Source organism: Wyeomyia smithii, chromosome 3 (assembly GCF_029784165.1).
Source record: "Wyeomyia smithii strain HCP4-BCI-WySm-NY-G18 chromosome 3, ASM2978416v1, whole genome shotgun sequence".
NCBI lineage: Eukaryota > Metazoa > Arthropoda > Insecta > Diptera > Culicidae > Wyeomyia > Wyeomyia smithii.
Genome location: NC_073696.1, coordinates 37,825,518 through 37,842,440, shown reverse-complemented (window position 1 = coordinate 37,842,440; position 16,923 = coordinate 37,825,518). Strand labels below are relative to the sequence as shown.

General features: G+C 38.1%; 1 protein-coding gene across 2 annotated transcripts in view; it reads left to right on the top strand.

The window, feature by feature from the left end:
* LOC129730532 (aryl hydrocarbon receptor nuclear translocator homolog) overlaps positions 1–16,923 on the top strand; it is a 272,332-nt gene that overhangs the window by 24,626 nt on the left and 230,783 nt on the right. For both annotated transcript variants that reach the window (XM_055689930.1, XM_055689929.1), the window contains exon 2: positions 2,363–2,420. In XM_055689930.1, coding sequence (XP_055545905.1) covers positions 2,363–2,420 — 58 coding nt within the window. The remainder of the gene's footprint in view (positions 1–2,362; positions 2,421–16,923) is intronic.

Below are 16,923 nucleotides of genomic sequence, written 5' to 3'. Positions count from 1 at the left end.
AAAAAATATTTTCGGCAGCAATATTAGCTGAAGTAATAGGTGTACAATTATTTTCTAGCGTGTTTTGCTTACCCATATTAACGGTCATTTTCGAACTACCAACACTAGGCGGTATAATGTTCGAACTACCTGTGACCTGTGCATAAGTTAAACGGGTATGCAAAGGAGTAGGTAAACTATGCGCCACTGGTACGCTTGGAGAATTTTGTTTTGAAGTTGGTTTTAATTGAGAAATTGAATTTTGTTTACCTTGCCTTGCCTTAACAATTGCTAAACGGACTGGGCATTGATAAAAATTTGACATATGGTTGCCGTTACAATTCGCACAGCGAAAATTTTTACTCTCTTTCACAGGACATGTGTCCTTTTTGTGAGAAGAGTCTCCACAATTAAGACATTTTTGGTCCATGTTACAGAATTTGGAACCATGGCCATAACGTTGGCAAGTACGGCATTGGGTGATATGCTTTTCACCTCCGCCATACTTCCTATAAATTTCCCACTTTACACGCACATTATACAAAGCATGTGCTTTTTCAAAAAATTTTAAGTTGTTAACCTCATTGCGGTTAAAATGAATTAAATAATTAACAAGGGAAATTCCAGTTCTCTGACTGTTTTCGCCTCGTGATTTTTGTTTCATTTGAATTACTTGGGTAGGGGCTATGCCAAGTAATTCTGTTAAAGTAAGTTTGATCTCATCAACGGTTTGATCGTTGGTGAGACCTTTCAAGACAACCTTGAACGGCTTGGCGTTCTTGGTGTCATATGTAAAAAATTTGTACATCTTGTCAGTTAAATACTGAACAAGACGATCACGACCCTTTACTGAGTCGGCTAATAAGCGGCATTCACCTCTACGGCCAATTTGATAGGTAACTTTAACGTCAGAAACAAACGTTGAAAGTTCCTTTTTGAATATATTAAATTCAGAAGAAATAGTTACCACAATAGGTGGAACTTTCTCCTTTTTTAAAGATTTTATATTTTGTATAGTTTCATTATTAACAACTTCCATTTCACCAGCTTCTTGCTCAGGCAAAATATCAAAAGGATTGTCACTACAGACACTCGATGTGTCAGAAAGAGATGCCTCTCTTTTCCTCCCCGCAGCGATGCGAGGTTTCTTTTTCCGTCCAGCCATTTCAGGTGATACGAAAAAAGTTAAAACAAATGTTAAATTCAAAAGTAGGTAGTCTTGAGAAAGACTGATGGGAAATAACTTTCAGGTAATCTTTAAAAGACACACTGACAAAACACAAACTTCGAAGCTATAGGCAGTCAAAGACCAGTCCACAAGCAACCGAAAAAACGTCTGATCTGTAGGACAGTTCAAGACGCACTGAGGCGATTTTTTTCCTTCGCTGGTAGTGACCGACAATTCTCATTGTACATGTTTTAATGACTCAATGCTTTGAAGGGCAAATAACGATGTCGGTTTCATCCCTGCAATCAGGTGGGAAGAGGAATAGAATGTTATTGTGACCCTTGCTATTTGGAGACCGTTTTAACCTTTGCATCTCCACAAAAGTCACAGGAAAGAGGTTTTTGTTAGTAGGGAAGAGTAAGTTGGATCAAGATTCACTTTGATAAGTGATGCGATTATACATATAATTTATACCCGATTCTATTGAGTTATTTACGGTCTATTCTCCGTTCAGTCGGCTGTTTGAAGATGCACGCGAGGCCACGCGCGAGTTTGTGCATTATTTCACGAGAACAAAATTGTTCAGTTTTCTGATCCGAGACCGATTTAAACCAACAGACAATGGCAGGCTATTGGGGCCACGCCCAGTATGTGGTATATTTTAGTGAATTGCAGAATATATGCCGACAGCGTTTCTTCAGAAAAAAAAATTCTAAAAAAAAGAAAAAAATAACTTAGGCTTTTCATCGCTGAACAACAGAAAAAAGAGAATTATTGAAAAATTGGGCTAAAATCGTCGAAAAACGCTTTGAAAGTCAACCGAAACAATAAATAATCTTAAATTGAACTTCAAACGGAAATCACCATAAATTGTTACTAAATATGGTTTTGAGTGTCAAAAATGGTAAAAAAATGACATACAAAAACACAAATCAAGCACAAGTCACGATTTTCGACAAATATTTGTGATTTTTCAATGCCATAAAATGAAATTACTTGAATTGAAAAATAAATTGACACCAATTTTTCAAATATTTGTCATACCTATGTTTTTACGTCTGAATTACTACTAAAATCTCGACCATTTTATCCCCGGTCTAATTACCCGTTCAAAATTTTTGTATGAAAATCGTTAACCAATCGAAACAACTCATAATTATGCCTATCTTGAAAACTTTCTCCTTAGTAATCAGCGTTTATTCTGTTTCGTTTCAGTGGCTGACCCGAATCAAGTGGTTGTCGCGCAACAAAAGCGACGTTTTCCTGGTGTAGGGTAAGTAATTTCTCAAATGAAAACCTGGTTATTTTTTCACATTCAAGGTTGTGGTGAAATTGAGTATAGCAAATTTGTCGAAATCGAACCTTAAAATGGCTCTTTGAAAATTACAGAACCAATTACCAGATTAGCAGCATGTAACGCTCATATATAATGATGCCGGTAACATGAGTTTTATGCCTCAATTATTACCCGGTGCACCGACACCGAGACCCAGCAATCAGTTTCGACAAATAATTTGAATTGCAAAAATAAACAAAAAAAAATTAAAGGAAAAAAAACAGCTGTCACACGGCCATGGCTGGCCGTAATATTTTCCGTGCCGTGTTTCGTAAACTGCGAAATTTTCGTTATCAAGAATTCAATCACCGTTATTTCGCAGGAATCGCACGGCCAGTAACAGAGAAAGAGAGGCACAGCTCGTCAATATAATGGCACATTTTCTGGCCTCTAAATACAGGCTCGCGCAAACGGAATAGCGTCAACAATGTTACATCGGTCGGCCGCCGTGTGACCCGCTCCGTTGGGCTGTATACTTTAACCGATGCTTTCAAGCCGGTACTGAAACTTTATATTTATTATGAATATAATATTTATGCACTCATCGAATGGTTATTCAAATTTAAATGCGCCATTCATTGCGCTGAGACTGGCACCAATGAAACACTGCTGGACACCCAGTCGCGTAGAGTAAGGTATATATTTGCAAAATGTGTCGCATAAGTTTTCACATCGGCCGGCCTGTCCCGTTTGACGTAGCCTCACGGTTTTAGACCTTTCGCATGCGTGTCGCCTGTAATAAACCGTGTCAACTTTCGGCGGGTAATGAGTAAGTACTTCGAAACAGGCGCATTCAATACGCGAGCCCGTGAGCTTCAGTCGGGTGATTGAACCAATGGTAATTCTACTTGAGGATCGCTTTATTGTTCACAACGCCAGTACACAGGGGCACACACCTTGTGTATTGTGTTGTCCTCAAACCTTCCATCAAAGCATGGGCGAGTCCGGCTAAGCTACGACAAAGTCTCTGCAGTGAACAACTGTCCGACAGTAAAAATGTCGTTTTTCTACCGCCAAGTGTAGAAGCTCCTGCCGCAGGGATTTGCCCAGGGTCTGCGGCGGGTAAAAGGTGTCACACACTGCCACACTGTAAGGAATGGTGACCAAATTAAACTCGGTAGCAATTTACCATGCAAAGCCGTGCGACAGAAAAATGTTATCTGATTCAATTATAAAATAAAATGTGTACAACGAGAACCTTCGCGGGTTGCAACGTATGTTGGTTCGGAACATTGGGTTGGAATCATTGCACTGTGGAGCTGAAAGAAAAGAAGGACGTTTCGTCCGGTACGCTGAGGGGAGCAAAAGTTGCATCGTGGTCAAACTACTTGTTGTACCTGTCTTCTTGCTGTGAATCTTCAAAGAAAGTTTACAAATTTCCACCACTTAAGTTGTAATGGTGCTTACAGCATGCCGCGAACACCTCCAGCGGCACAGCGACCGTTATCGGCCGGACGGATTTTTTATGGCTTTACAAGAAATATCTGTTTCACGTTCCATAGTAGAATAGGAAGTTTGTTATTGCGCTACTCTGCAGTGAGATGACAATGTGATGTACATCTATTTGATCAGTTTTCCAATACGGACCGATACAAATTTTATTTTCATTTTATGTCACCAGAACCAGAGTCATAAAAAGACTTAAAAGAAAAAAAAACACATTTGAAATATTCAGGCAAATTTCTGAAAGCATAAGAAAATTAAATTTAAAAAATTGAACTAAATCTTATAAATACAACTAAATCTTACAAATAAATGTAAGAAAAGTTTTGAAAATTTCACAATAATCGATTCGACAAAGAAAAATTAACTTTGAAATATCGGAAAATTATAACAACACTTAACAAATTACAGCTTCCACAACCCTTTACCAGTGCTACACACCTTACGTCGTGCTTTTCTTTGTTCGAACCTCAACAAAAGCAAGCAGAACTTCTTAGTTAACCCCACGTCCAGCCGTCCGCTGCCGGCCGTTGTTGTTTCACCACGTTTTCATTACGGCTAGTGATATATGTTTTCCTTTCGCCTTGATTATATCCTTCCTTTCATTACGATTTTTTTTCTCACCACTTTCTTCAGATCCTGCCTGTTTACTCAATATGCTCGCTTCGCTGGATGCAGCTGAGCAATAGTAATTCAAGCACCACACAGCAGCTCCCTTGCTGGTAGTGGTGTATTTTCATTTCGTTTTCACTCTTTCCGATTTGATCGTTATTGGCCTTTATTTTGATTATAAGTTAATTAATTTATTCAACGTGAGCGACTGCTTACGGGTAGACAATACACAAGGCGTGTATGGCGGTAGCGAACCAATGGAATCAGATTCCTGGAATTACTCTGAGCTGTTCCACTGTTGGTGCGGGAGAACCTCTGTTGTTTGTTAGAAGTTTTACTTCAGTTTTTGAGTGTGTTTTCATACGACTATCTTTAATTTGTCAACGTTAATGTTTTAGTGAATTTATTGAATTTACTTTATTCGATAGCCTTCTCCTAGTAAACATCCCACGTTATTCTGGGTTAAACCTTCCTTTGAATCATTCTTTTTTCCTATTTCCACGCTGTCATTAGCACTCATGACGGCGGCGATGACGATGGCGATGAAGTATTCACTGATGATAAAAATGCAATGAGAACCATATGTCGTATCACCGCTGCTGCTCTGGTCTCGGTCCGTAACGAGCGATGCATAGGATATGAGATAGCATTACCAGTTAGTCTGTGCGCTTATGTCCTGTTGCTACCACCACGACTACAAAGACAAAAGACGGCGATCAACGGGCTCGGGTTGATGGTAGTGGTGGTGTGGTACCTTTTGGTCGATGATCGTTTTGCGGCGGCCGGCAACCACCCGCTACCGACAACAAGTAACGGGAACCCTTCAGCAGCCGTACAATCATTCATGGCCCGGTCATGTAGTGGTTGAGCACACTCGACACTCGAGAGGGTATCTATTACGCATGTCCTGAGCGATGTTACATCACACACATACACTGGCAGCACTGTAAGAATACATGAATGTTGCTCATTCTCTCCTTCGGGTGAGTCACTCGCCGGCACAGGAGAACTGACGTGATTATTATTATTGGAATTGCAAACAAAAACACGTACTCTGCGAATCGTATTCGTAGCATATACCGTACGTACCTTATTCATCGGGTGCGTTGGAATCGGGTGCAGTTTCAGTTTGTTCAGCAGTTTGAGAGATGAGAGTCCTCAAATGGCCCCTTCCTTCCCGGTGCAGTTGTTTGGAGTGCATTTAAGCTGCCGAGTTGGAGGGTGTTGTATGCGTTAAGGAATGTATTGTTCGCGCTCCATTCAAGTTGACTGACGATGTGGCTGGTGTGAAGTAGTTCAACGAGTACCACCAAGCGCCGTTGTCTTCGGAGGCACAAAGGAGTATTGTTTTGTTATGCATTTTTCTCTATCGCAGGCAGCGCTCCCCCGTTTTGGTTGGCTAAAAGAAATTGAAAATTTTGCCTAACTTTGCGGTCGCTTCGATACTTTCGTTTGCATTTTTGTCCGTACTGATCAAGTGTTTCACTTTGGGAAGAGAATTCTGATTTTTTTTGTGGAATTGTGCTAATATTTTGCATTTTGGCTTGTCTCAATATAATCGTTACGATTGTGCTTTGTATTTTTTCTAGCTGTTGATGTTACACCAGTTTTGAATTAATGATCGATATTAAAATAGTGCATTTCTGGAAATTCTTTCCAAAACGAACATCCTCTTCAGGGTGTCTAGCGCCAGGGAATATGATTTCATTCTTATTTGCAAAACTTGAAAAGATAAGGAATTTTCAGAACAATCAGGGAGTTTTTGTTGTTCAAGGACCTTTTTTTCCTAAAAATATTACTTTGCTTCTTGTGTATTTAAATATTAACATATATTTTAGTTCATTATTGTCAAAACAACACTAAAAGTACAGTCCGGTTTTTTTACGCGGGTTTTTACGAGTTTTTTCACGCGGATTTTTGAATTAACGTGGCTTTTTTACGCGGATTTTTTAATTAACTTTTTTTTTACGCGATACCACGCTAATTCAATTTTTTTTTGTGAATTTCGGAATTAACGCGAAATGGGAACCAAAAACGTTTAAGTGTTTATTGAGTAAAAAACTTAGTCAAAAAAAAACCCTCCGCCCTCCGAAAGATCCAGAATGACCGTCAAAAAGGACAATTTCAAATACTGGTAGTAGACCGTCTCGGGTTTTTGCTAAAGCCTTTCTTGGCGGTTTACTTCACGCGGATTTTTAAATTACGCGGTTTTTTACGCGAATTTTTCAATTAGCGCGGCTTTTTCTGCGTAATTTTCGAATTACCTCGTTTTTTACGAGGTTTGTATCCCTCGCGTAGAAAAAACCTGACTGTATTTTTGTATAACAATTCTTAAATTTGGTATTCATGTGCTTCGAATATATGATTCGATTGCCCAAAAATGAAGCAGAATCTTTTTGGTTTTGGTTTTGGTATTTTTTGCCTAAAGAAAGATGGAGAAGCGAAAAACGAATTCAATTCAGGAGAAATAAAAGTGATAAAATGATGTGATTCGATTTCGAGACCAATGGATAGTCTTAGCATTGTTTTTCCCAACTATTCTTTCAGTCGAGATTCGGTCATACGATGACCTGCTCGGTGGACTATTTTCGTATAACGAGACCACCTAGGAGATCACAAAATATATCACGCTTTTTGGTAAAAACGATAAGTAATCACTTTAGCTTACAGAAGATTTTATCGTGAGTAAATTATTTGAATTTATGCAGTATGCGTTTAGAAGTCATTTTATACCGTAAAGAGTAAAAAAAGAACTGGAAAAAATCAGGAAAACTTAGAAAAACAAGATTGTTACTAAGAACGATTTTTAATGTCCAAACTGGTCTTCGAATGAATTCGAAAGGTCTGTGTCGCTTTTGACCTCGAAACAACATATCTTTTGAAGCTGCTGATGGTTTTTGTAGCTTTTTTCGATTAAAAAAATATAAAATCAATTTAACGTCCAAAAAGTAATAACGAAAAATTATCCTTTTTGTAACAAATTTGTTTCTTAAAAAGCAATAAGGGAACATCCATAAATGACGTAGCTTTTTTAGGTTATTATTATTACTTTTAGGACCCCCTCCTCCCTCATTTCGTCACAAAGTCAGAGAGTTTTATAACAATCCGCCGCCATGGCAATTTTTTTTGCAAGTTTAATTATAAAAAACATACCTTGTCTCATGAATGAACAAGAAGTAATAAAAATGACCCTAAACAGACAAAACAGTGAGTGATAAAGAAGAACAATTAGTAAAAATCCAAGGTTTTTTTTCCTAGTTTCATATTTGCTACGTAGCTTGGCTTGACCCCCACCCTTCCCCTCGTCACATTTCGTCACGTCCAAATTTAAATTTTTATCATAACTACTGGACTACAGAGGAAATTCAATAGCCAATTATATAACCAATCCGAACAGCGTTGTCCGATGCCTACCGGACTGAAGCGAAAAATTAATTCAACGCTTGGATGGTTGTTGGGGGCAACACGTTTAAAGTTTTTATGTTGCCAAAGTTGAACCGTGCCAATATCGAACGAGGTCTGTACTTTAGAATTTCTTACGCATAACTAAGATGAGATAAATATATTCCGTTTTCTGTATATGATAGCTGGGAATGATAGATACAAAAAAAAAACCTACCGGGCTTCCCTCCCCTTCCATTCCGTAGAGAGGGGAGCGTTTCGCGTAAATGTGTTCAAAACACAATTTTTCAACAATTCTTTTGAAGCTAAAAAAATCAATAGAAACTTTGATAATAATATATTCTAGTAGATCAATCAAAGAAATAGTTATCGGTTTCCGTTATACTCTACTAAATTTTTTGGAAATAAATATTGAAATTCAGTCCGCAAATATATATTTCGACTGTGACGTACAGTCTTCCTCAGTGCTTATGTGGACTGGTATCAATGCTCTGTAAGCATACTTTTTTCCCACTGTAGTGTAAAACGACAAGTTAAAAACTCGGTTGTGGAAGGTCGTAAACATTTTTTTTCATATTTTTTTCCTTAATTAGAACAATACAAGCGAAATCACGTTGGAGAAAAATCAGGATCTAGGTCCGGTTCATAATAGGTTAACCATTCCTGTGAATTTTGGGGCCCGTTGCTTCCATCACCGAAGATTCTTTCTCGTAGCTTAAGTAAGATTTCTATATTTTGACCGGTCCTCACCAAGAATGCGAATCTCTTCTCGCAAAAGAGGTAATGTCAATTTTCTTGTTTTTGTATCTTTGAGTATTGCTTACACTCTTGATATTACATGAAACAAATTTCAAAAAAGTTATTCCTACGTCGAGATAAGAAAAAACTAGGCAAAACTGAAATATGGCATAACCCGCGGGGAATGGGTTAATCAAAAAATGCGTTAATTTCGAGGTGAAGAAAGCAGTTATAGAGCTGAAAAATTGTAAGGCTTCTGATAAGAGTGGCATTCCCGCTGAGCTTTTCGAAGTCGGGAGCTCACATGCTCCTAGGTTTTACGGTCGATATCGACATGGTGACTGGTGGCTAATAGAGAGCGTGGTAGCCCGTCGGATGTTGGTGCTGAGGTGGTGATAGTTGGGGAATCATTTGAAGTGGTAGATGAATTTTTTTTATCTGGGTTCATTGGTGATGTGCGACAATGAGGTAATCCGTGACATAAAGAGGCGGGTAGCGGCCGCAAAATGATCGGCGAGCTCTTGGTGTCTTTGAGCGTAGAATCTTACGTTTTAACCTTGGTGGTAAACTGGAAAACACCATTTGCGCAGATGCATGAAGTGTACAGGCATACAAATTGGCAGATATAGTCATGCGGATAAAACACGGCAGGCTACCCGGACGAACACATACGATTCGCATAGATTCTCTATGATTCCTCTCATTGGATTCGTGAGCGTCCTTGAAGAGGATTCCTGAAAAAAGAATCCTCAGGAATGCCCTGTATATGGCTCTAGGATTCTTGAATAAGAATCGTGAGTGGGAATCCTCCGGATCGTGTTTGCGGTTCCTTTCACGATTCCGTCACCGTGTTAATTGGTATCCTGGGGATTCTTACTCTAGATTCCCTGCGTGTTAGTAAGGGTATAGTGGGTTGGGCATGTAACTAAAATGACGGAGGAACGATCAGCAAAATCTATATTTAGCAGGAATCCCGATAGAGGCCGTTGACTTCGTGGTAGACCCCGCATTTGTTGGATGTGTGCTCACAACGAGAATGCTCGCGTAATAAGTGTTAGAAGCGACTGGAGGATAGCAGCCCAAGATCGTGTGATATGGCGATGTATTCTGGATTCGGCACTGGATCGATCATTATCCGTTTGTCGCCGCAGAAGTAAAGTGAAGTAGCAGCCCAAGCATGAAAAATTTGTTCGAAACGCTCCCTTCCCTACGAGATGAGAGGGGTGCCCACTATAATTTTTTGTACTTAACAATCCTAGTTAGCATTTACATAAAACGGATTATGTTTATCTCATCTCAGTTATTTATAGAAAAACTAAAGTACTGTGTAAAACATACGCCATAATGGGTTACAAGTTATTTTAAATTTATAAGCTGCGTACTCTCACAATCGCTAGAAAATCGCTTTGCATCCGGGAAGCCAATCGTGCTAAGCTTCTTGTAAATTGTTTTTTAACTTATTGGACGTGACATCAATTTCTTTCTTAATCAGTAAGTTCAATTTGGCTCACCATTGCCTAACAATAAGCAAGCCTTTTGTTATTTTGATTTTATTAACATTACATTAACCGTTAAGGCGACATCCATAAATTACGTAACGCAAAAAATCCTATTTTCGGACCCCCACTCCCCCATATGTAACGAAACGTAACGCCAACGCCTATCCCCCCATAAAAATTACGTAACGCTGTAGAAGAATTTGCCCAATAAAAATGCTAGTTTTTTGAGAGTCTTCTCAGAGATTTTTCGTTACGTAACGCTGATCTTACCTCTCCTCCTCTCCTATGTAACAAATCGTAACGCTCAAGTATGGAAATGAACGTGTTCTGGAGACTATTTAATCTCACTCATGTTTCTCAGAGATGGCTGGACCGATTTTCATAAAATCAGTGTCATATGGAAGGTCTTGCTGCCCCATAAGACCCTATTGATTTTTTTGTAATCGGACTATTACTTTGCCTGTTATGTTTCAAAATGTGGAATCCAGGTATGAAAAGGAACATATTCCAAAGACTACATAAACTCACTTACTTTTCTCAGAGATGGTTCAAATGAAAGGTCTAGCTGCCTCATATCACCCTATTGAATTTTGTTGTAATCGGACTGTAACTTCGTCTGTAATGTATCGAAATGTGAAAATCACGAAACTTCATTATTTTAGAAACTACACAACCGATTTGAACAATATTGATGTAAGATGAACGGGCTGGTTAAGGGTTAACTGATGAATTATGATTAAACACGTGGTTTCAAATGTTGTCTGCCCTATACGTTTCCTTTTCATTTGATTATAATTGAACTTAAGACACCGGTATGTATTAAATTGTTAAAACAACGAAAGTCTATTTTCTCAAAGATTACACGACTTATTTGAACATAACTAGTGTCATACAAACGAGTCATCTCTCAAACTTACAAATAACAAACTTCATAACAATTTGATATGTGGTTCAAAAGTTTTGGAACGAAAAGAAATTCAAAGACTATTCAAAACTATACCTGCTATGGCCTCAACATGATTTAAATGTGGTATCGTACTATTTGAACGTTCCCGGTATCGCTCGTGATTGAATTGTTCGAAATTAAGAGTCATTTCTTTTATTTCGCTATTTTTTAAGCACTAACATTACGTCAAATTTCATATTTTATTGTGGAACAGTACCACCGTCCCCCGTAGTTCAATTGGTCAAAACACCATGCCGGAGACAGGGATATTGCGGGTTCAAGTCCCGTCGGGATGCGGTATATTTCTCCAAATCTGTATCATATTTCCAGTTCGCTTATTTTTCGCTCTCTTTACTTCACATACTGTCTGCTTAATGAACCTGGATATAAGCATTCATGTAAATCTATTTTTACAAATAATAAGTTTGAATGAGAAAGGATGAGTCTGACCGCTAGGTGGATTAATTTAGGTTTTTAACTCAGTCATTTCATGACCGATTTCCAATACTTTAGCAGTTTTTTAAAGAAGATAAAAAGAGCTTTCAGAATACTAATATCATACTAATACTTTGTACTAATATCACTGAAACATGTTGAGTTATTTGAGTTTAAATCTAATTTTTTAGACTTTTTCACGCAATTTTTCAACCAAACTGGAAACTTGCCATCTGTTTTAGTGAGAAAGATACTACAAATACACTAAAATTTGGAAAGTATATTCGATGACGAATCAAACAAAAGTGGTTTTGTGAAAATCGGTGAAAATTTAGCTTTATATTTTATGAAAACCAGAATTATAATAATTGATGATACAATCAAACCTTTATAAACTTGAGTAATGTCAAACGGTTTTGGAGTTGATATTTAAAATATCCTAATTACCCACTATTAAATACTTTTGTGATCGTTAGTTTTTATTTAAGAAAACTATCACTGAATAGGAAGTTGAAATTATTTATTGCAAATATTTATATATGCGTAATTCAATTAGTTTCCATAGCTCTAGATATAATGAATTAAAAAAGATAGCCTCAAGGTAGCGTTAAAAAAAGGAGTAAATCAGAATAAACAGTCGATTTGGACTCGCTTTCACAATTATTGAATTAGGAAATAGTATATATTTTGATTTTCCTAAACATAATATTTTTTTGAATTGTTTTTAAATTTTACGCTTGTTTTATCTCAAGAAGTCAATAAATGTATTAGCTTCTACTTCTTTTGAGAGATTCAATTATTATAGAATACTGATAGCAAACTTAGTAAAGTTATCGAATATAAATTTCACCTGTTTTTATTACTCTTCCCTGACGCAATTACGGAATGCGTACCCGGGCAAATCCTAACTTGTCCTTACATCAGCTTAAACTTCAACGATTGTTGCGCACAGCACCCAGACAGTTCCAATCAGCCAATCATCGTCGGTGTACGAACGAATTCTATTTGATTGATGGCATTCGTACTGCGTTCCCGCAGCGCTTATTCGTCATCGGTAGGGAAAGCAACTTCGAACTTCGCCCGGTATCCACCCCTTCGTAAGCAATCGAGCGACGCGTGGTCTCCGGGCAATCCACTGCGGAATGTGTTCGGAAATGTGCGTATCGAATAGAATCTCTCCTGAAAAGTGAAGGCACAACCGTTCCTAACATTAGCTAAAATATCTGCATAATTAAGTTGCGTATAAACTCTGCGTTATTTTCGGGGCTGCCCAGTGAAATGGAAGAAGATTTGGAAAAGTGCGTAGCCAACCGTCTGCGATTGCGAGGGTTCCCTCCCACACCACCGGGTGCAATTCGACAATGCTTAAACGATAGACATACACACGCCTCCGGGTTGAGCATAGACACGGGACATGATTGATTTGTTTGAAATGGGCTTGCTGGTTATAATTCTGACAATAAATTAGCGTAGCAGCATATGGTTTCCAGTGCGTATTCTTGTTCTTTCGGATACTTTCGTGAAGCACAGGCCGCCTCGTACGTACCACATGCATGAGCGAGGGGAGTAATTTACTCTGTTTTCCGACGTGTGCAAATTCATCAGCAATCCCACAGGACCTATACTACGCACGGACAGCTGCCGGTTGAGCTGGCTGGCCGATGATGGTGTGGGGCGATGGGTAAGGGAAAAGATGTTTATTCTCCGTTGGCCGTATTTGTGCCATATTTTCCCTTGCATGTAAGATAGCGGAGCAGCATATGAGGTGGAGGCAGGAAATTTGAAACGCTGATCTTTGCTTTTGTTTCATCACGGCTAACCAAACAGGATTTTGGTGGAATTCCACGGAAATAAAGTCGTGTGAATTAGTAAGCAATCTTTGGATTTTTTTCCCGTTAGTTAGAGTAGCTGCCGTGGGAACTTCCGGACTAGCTGTTTTGATATCCTGAAAACTCATATGCAGGAATATTGAAAACTCTGGGAAGAAGTGACGGAAGCTAATGTTTCTTGAATTGTGCTTCGAGCTTTAATCGAATAACAATAACAAGATTATACCAACCGTAATTGGAGACTTGTAGCAAAGTGAAGTTTTTATCACTAGCTTCTCTTATTGAATTTTCGTATTTCGACTGGGATACATACTTTATGCTAATATACGTTACTAGCTGACCCGGCAAACTTCGTTCCACCAAAAAGTAGTTTTTAATATGTTTTCAATCCAATAGTCGCAGTACCTGTTTCTATTGTTGCAAAGTCAAATGTTTGAAAACACCCTATATTTAGACAATATTAATTCCATCCATTGATTTTAAAAATTTCGCTGAAACTCGGTTTGCTGAAACACATCCCGTTGATTGGTAGTTTCAAATTTCATTCGACGAAATATTCCATTTGATGGGTCTGTTTATATTGTTAGTATTAGTAGTATGAGTATGTTATCGCAGTTATTTACATCTGATTTCGATGGATTGAGATTCGATTCCTGATGATAACTGAACGATGATAACTGAATCAATCTTTAATTGTAAATTGTGTGGTGGCAATCCTGACAAAACTAACGAATTCAGGAATTCTGCCGGATAATTGGAAGCTTCTTTAGAATTTGTCAAACAATCTACTGATCTATATTTAGATAATTGCCCAGGAATCGCATTCCGAAATGAAAAATTCAAATCATCGACATCCTTATTCTTTACTGTTAGAATGGCAGTACGTAGTTTATATGATTCTGGATGATATTTGGGCAAACATTCGATATCAGTTCCTCTTTAAAAATGGCAGAAATTCTGTGGGAATGTGATCAAGTTATCGGAAACATCATATGGTATTTTTTCATCCTCAATAGCTAATAACAGCCAGCTGGAGATTTAAAGGCAGCTTGAACGCCAAATGCGCTGTACGACCACCTTCAACTAATGTTGCTGCAATCCCTGAAGATGCAACAGCCACCGCTATTCCTGATCTTGATTTTACCGAAGCGAGTAGCATAATTCAACATTGCAGTGGTAGTAGTTGTCAACTGGTGAACAAACAACCGAAAATTTGTCAATGCCTTCTAAGAAAAGAATGCTGTGTTTGTCTATCTCTCCTTACAAATGCTTTCTGTAGAAACACTATTTTCATACTCAAAGTTTTTTCTTTACTATTTTCCAGTTTTTCTTTTCGTTCAAAACAATGAAAATTGCATATAAATCGGAAAATCCATTGTCAAGTTATGAAGGTTCGCACATTTCTGTCTCTCTCCTTAATTTATATATTTAGATGCTAATACTTGGCGTCAAGGTATGTGTCGACCAAAGGTGAAATCTCGAAACCACCTACGGGTTTTTTCGTCTCAGAAAATCTCTCGATGTCAGCTAAAAATAAATCTAGGCTGACTTGTTTATATTCAATAAGTTGTAAAAATTCAAATATTTTTTCAAACCTTTTCACTAGTTAATATACATTTCTTAAGTAAAAAATCTGAAAACCGAAGAGTAAATTTGTCTTTTTTTATAAAAAAAAATGTCTAAGCTTCCAAAAAATCCTTAAACTATGCATGGTTGCGAGAACAGAGGTTTTCATTCCTAAAATTTACTATTTTTTCAACCAAAGGGTAAATAATAGAATTAATGCTTAGGCGACTGAACGTACTTTAGAGTAAGTTAAAGTAAGTTTCCATGATGGAAAAACCAGTCCAGATATTGCATTTTTTTCCTCATATATCGTTTATTAGACATGGCACAAATACAATTTAATGTTTAACGGCGCCAATTATATCTGATGACTTAAAAACTAAAAGCAAATTTTTTATCCTCGCTACCGACTACGAGCTGAAATTAAGTCTAACTTAAAACTAGCATGAATTTTTCAATCAGTGTTTTGTTGTTGAATGGTCGTCTGATGCTCTTCGAATGGCCGATGTCATTGCATTAGAACACTAGAATAATATTTTTTGATAATCATTTGACATCGATGATATAATGGTACGACACAAAAACAGTTTGTTTTTGTTCGTACCCTCCAAAATTTGCCTTGCTGTGACGGTGAAGCACATTTATCTGTGCACCCATCGGGAATGTTTATTGCGTACATATTTAACTAAAACATTTTGATCAAATTTACCTCTTACGTGGAGCATAGCAGTATAGTGGTTGTTGGGCCATATTTAGTCGGAAATAAGTTCCATTGCTCCATTGCTGCTTTTCCACAGCCAAAAATGCTACGAACAATTTGGTAGCTCTGTTTGGTTTTTGGGAGTGGGGATGTAAATATTTGCCAGCGCACCGGAGGGGATGTGTGTGTGTGTATTTGCGGAGTGAAGTAGGGAATTTATAGTGTAAGGAAACGCACTTATCTTCACATGTTGTCTTGTCCCAGAAGCGAAACAATCGAACGGAATTGAAATAAAGTACGAATAGTCAATAAGTGAACTTCGAGTTCGTAGTTTGGGGACTCCTTCTCAGTCGCGTCAAATAACAAGTACCTGCTGGGCTATCTGAGATAGATTATACTCAAAGTGTGGGGAAGACAGCAGTTTACTCCATTAGTATACGTCATAAAATGAAAGAAAAACGGAATCGAATAAAAATTGTAACACGCACATCGTAAAACATTTGACGTTTTACCTTACTCCCGGCTGGCATTTTAGTATGGATTTCGATGGTAGGAGACATACGTTTCCTTTGTGTAACGTCTGTTTCAGTAAATTTTGGTGTGAGGTTGGAGTCGTCGAAATGATTATCTTTGAAGACTTTTTTTGCAAGAAGTTGCGTTCGTATTAAATTTCTGAAATACAACTGGAACAACTGGATTAGTTCACACATTACTCTGTACTTTCTAAGTGGGTAAAACTAAAACATGTTCTACGATACCGCCTCCGTTAGTCACCAATTATTATCAATATCAGCGCAGTATGATCCAAGCTTGTCCCGCTAATCGAGACCCCGCAAATCGTCGGAAACCCACTAGGCACCAGCAACATTAGCGGCCCAATTTATAAATCACTCAACCGATAGGGCTCAGAGGGCATAACAATAAATACACTCGTAGCCCATAAATATACCCCTTTGGAGTAATTGCCTTCAAAACACTACACAAACAGCCGGCTAGAGGCCGGATAAAAAAGTCAAACCCGAAGAAAGCACCCCACCAGGTAGGCAAATCTAGTGCGGCATAAAACCGAGCCAAACGGCAATGCTGACAGTCGGGAGAAACGCTGGTGGTTACGGTTGGTGGGCAAAAAATTTGGCAGTTGTAGGCAAAGCAAGAAAAAAAAATCATCAAGGCACTCCGGACATGGCTTCACCTCGAATTAGCGAAAGTCTGCCATCAGAACCGGGCAAAAGAATTCCAAAAACGAGCTCATAAATTTGCATAAATTCTC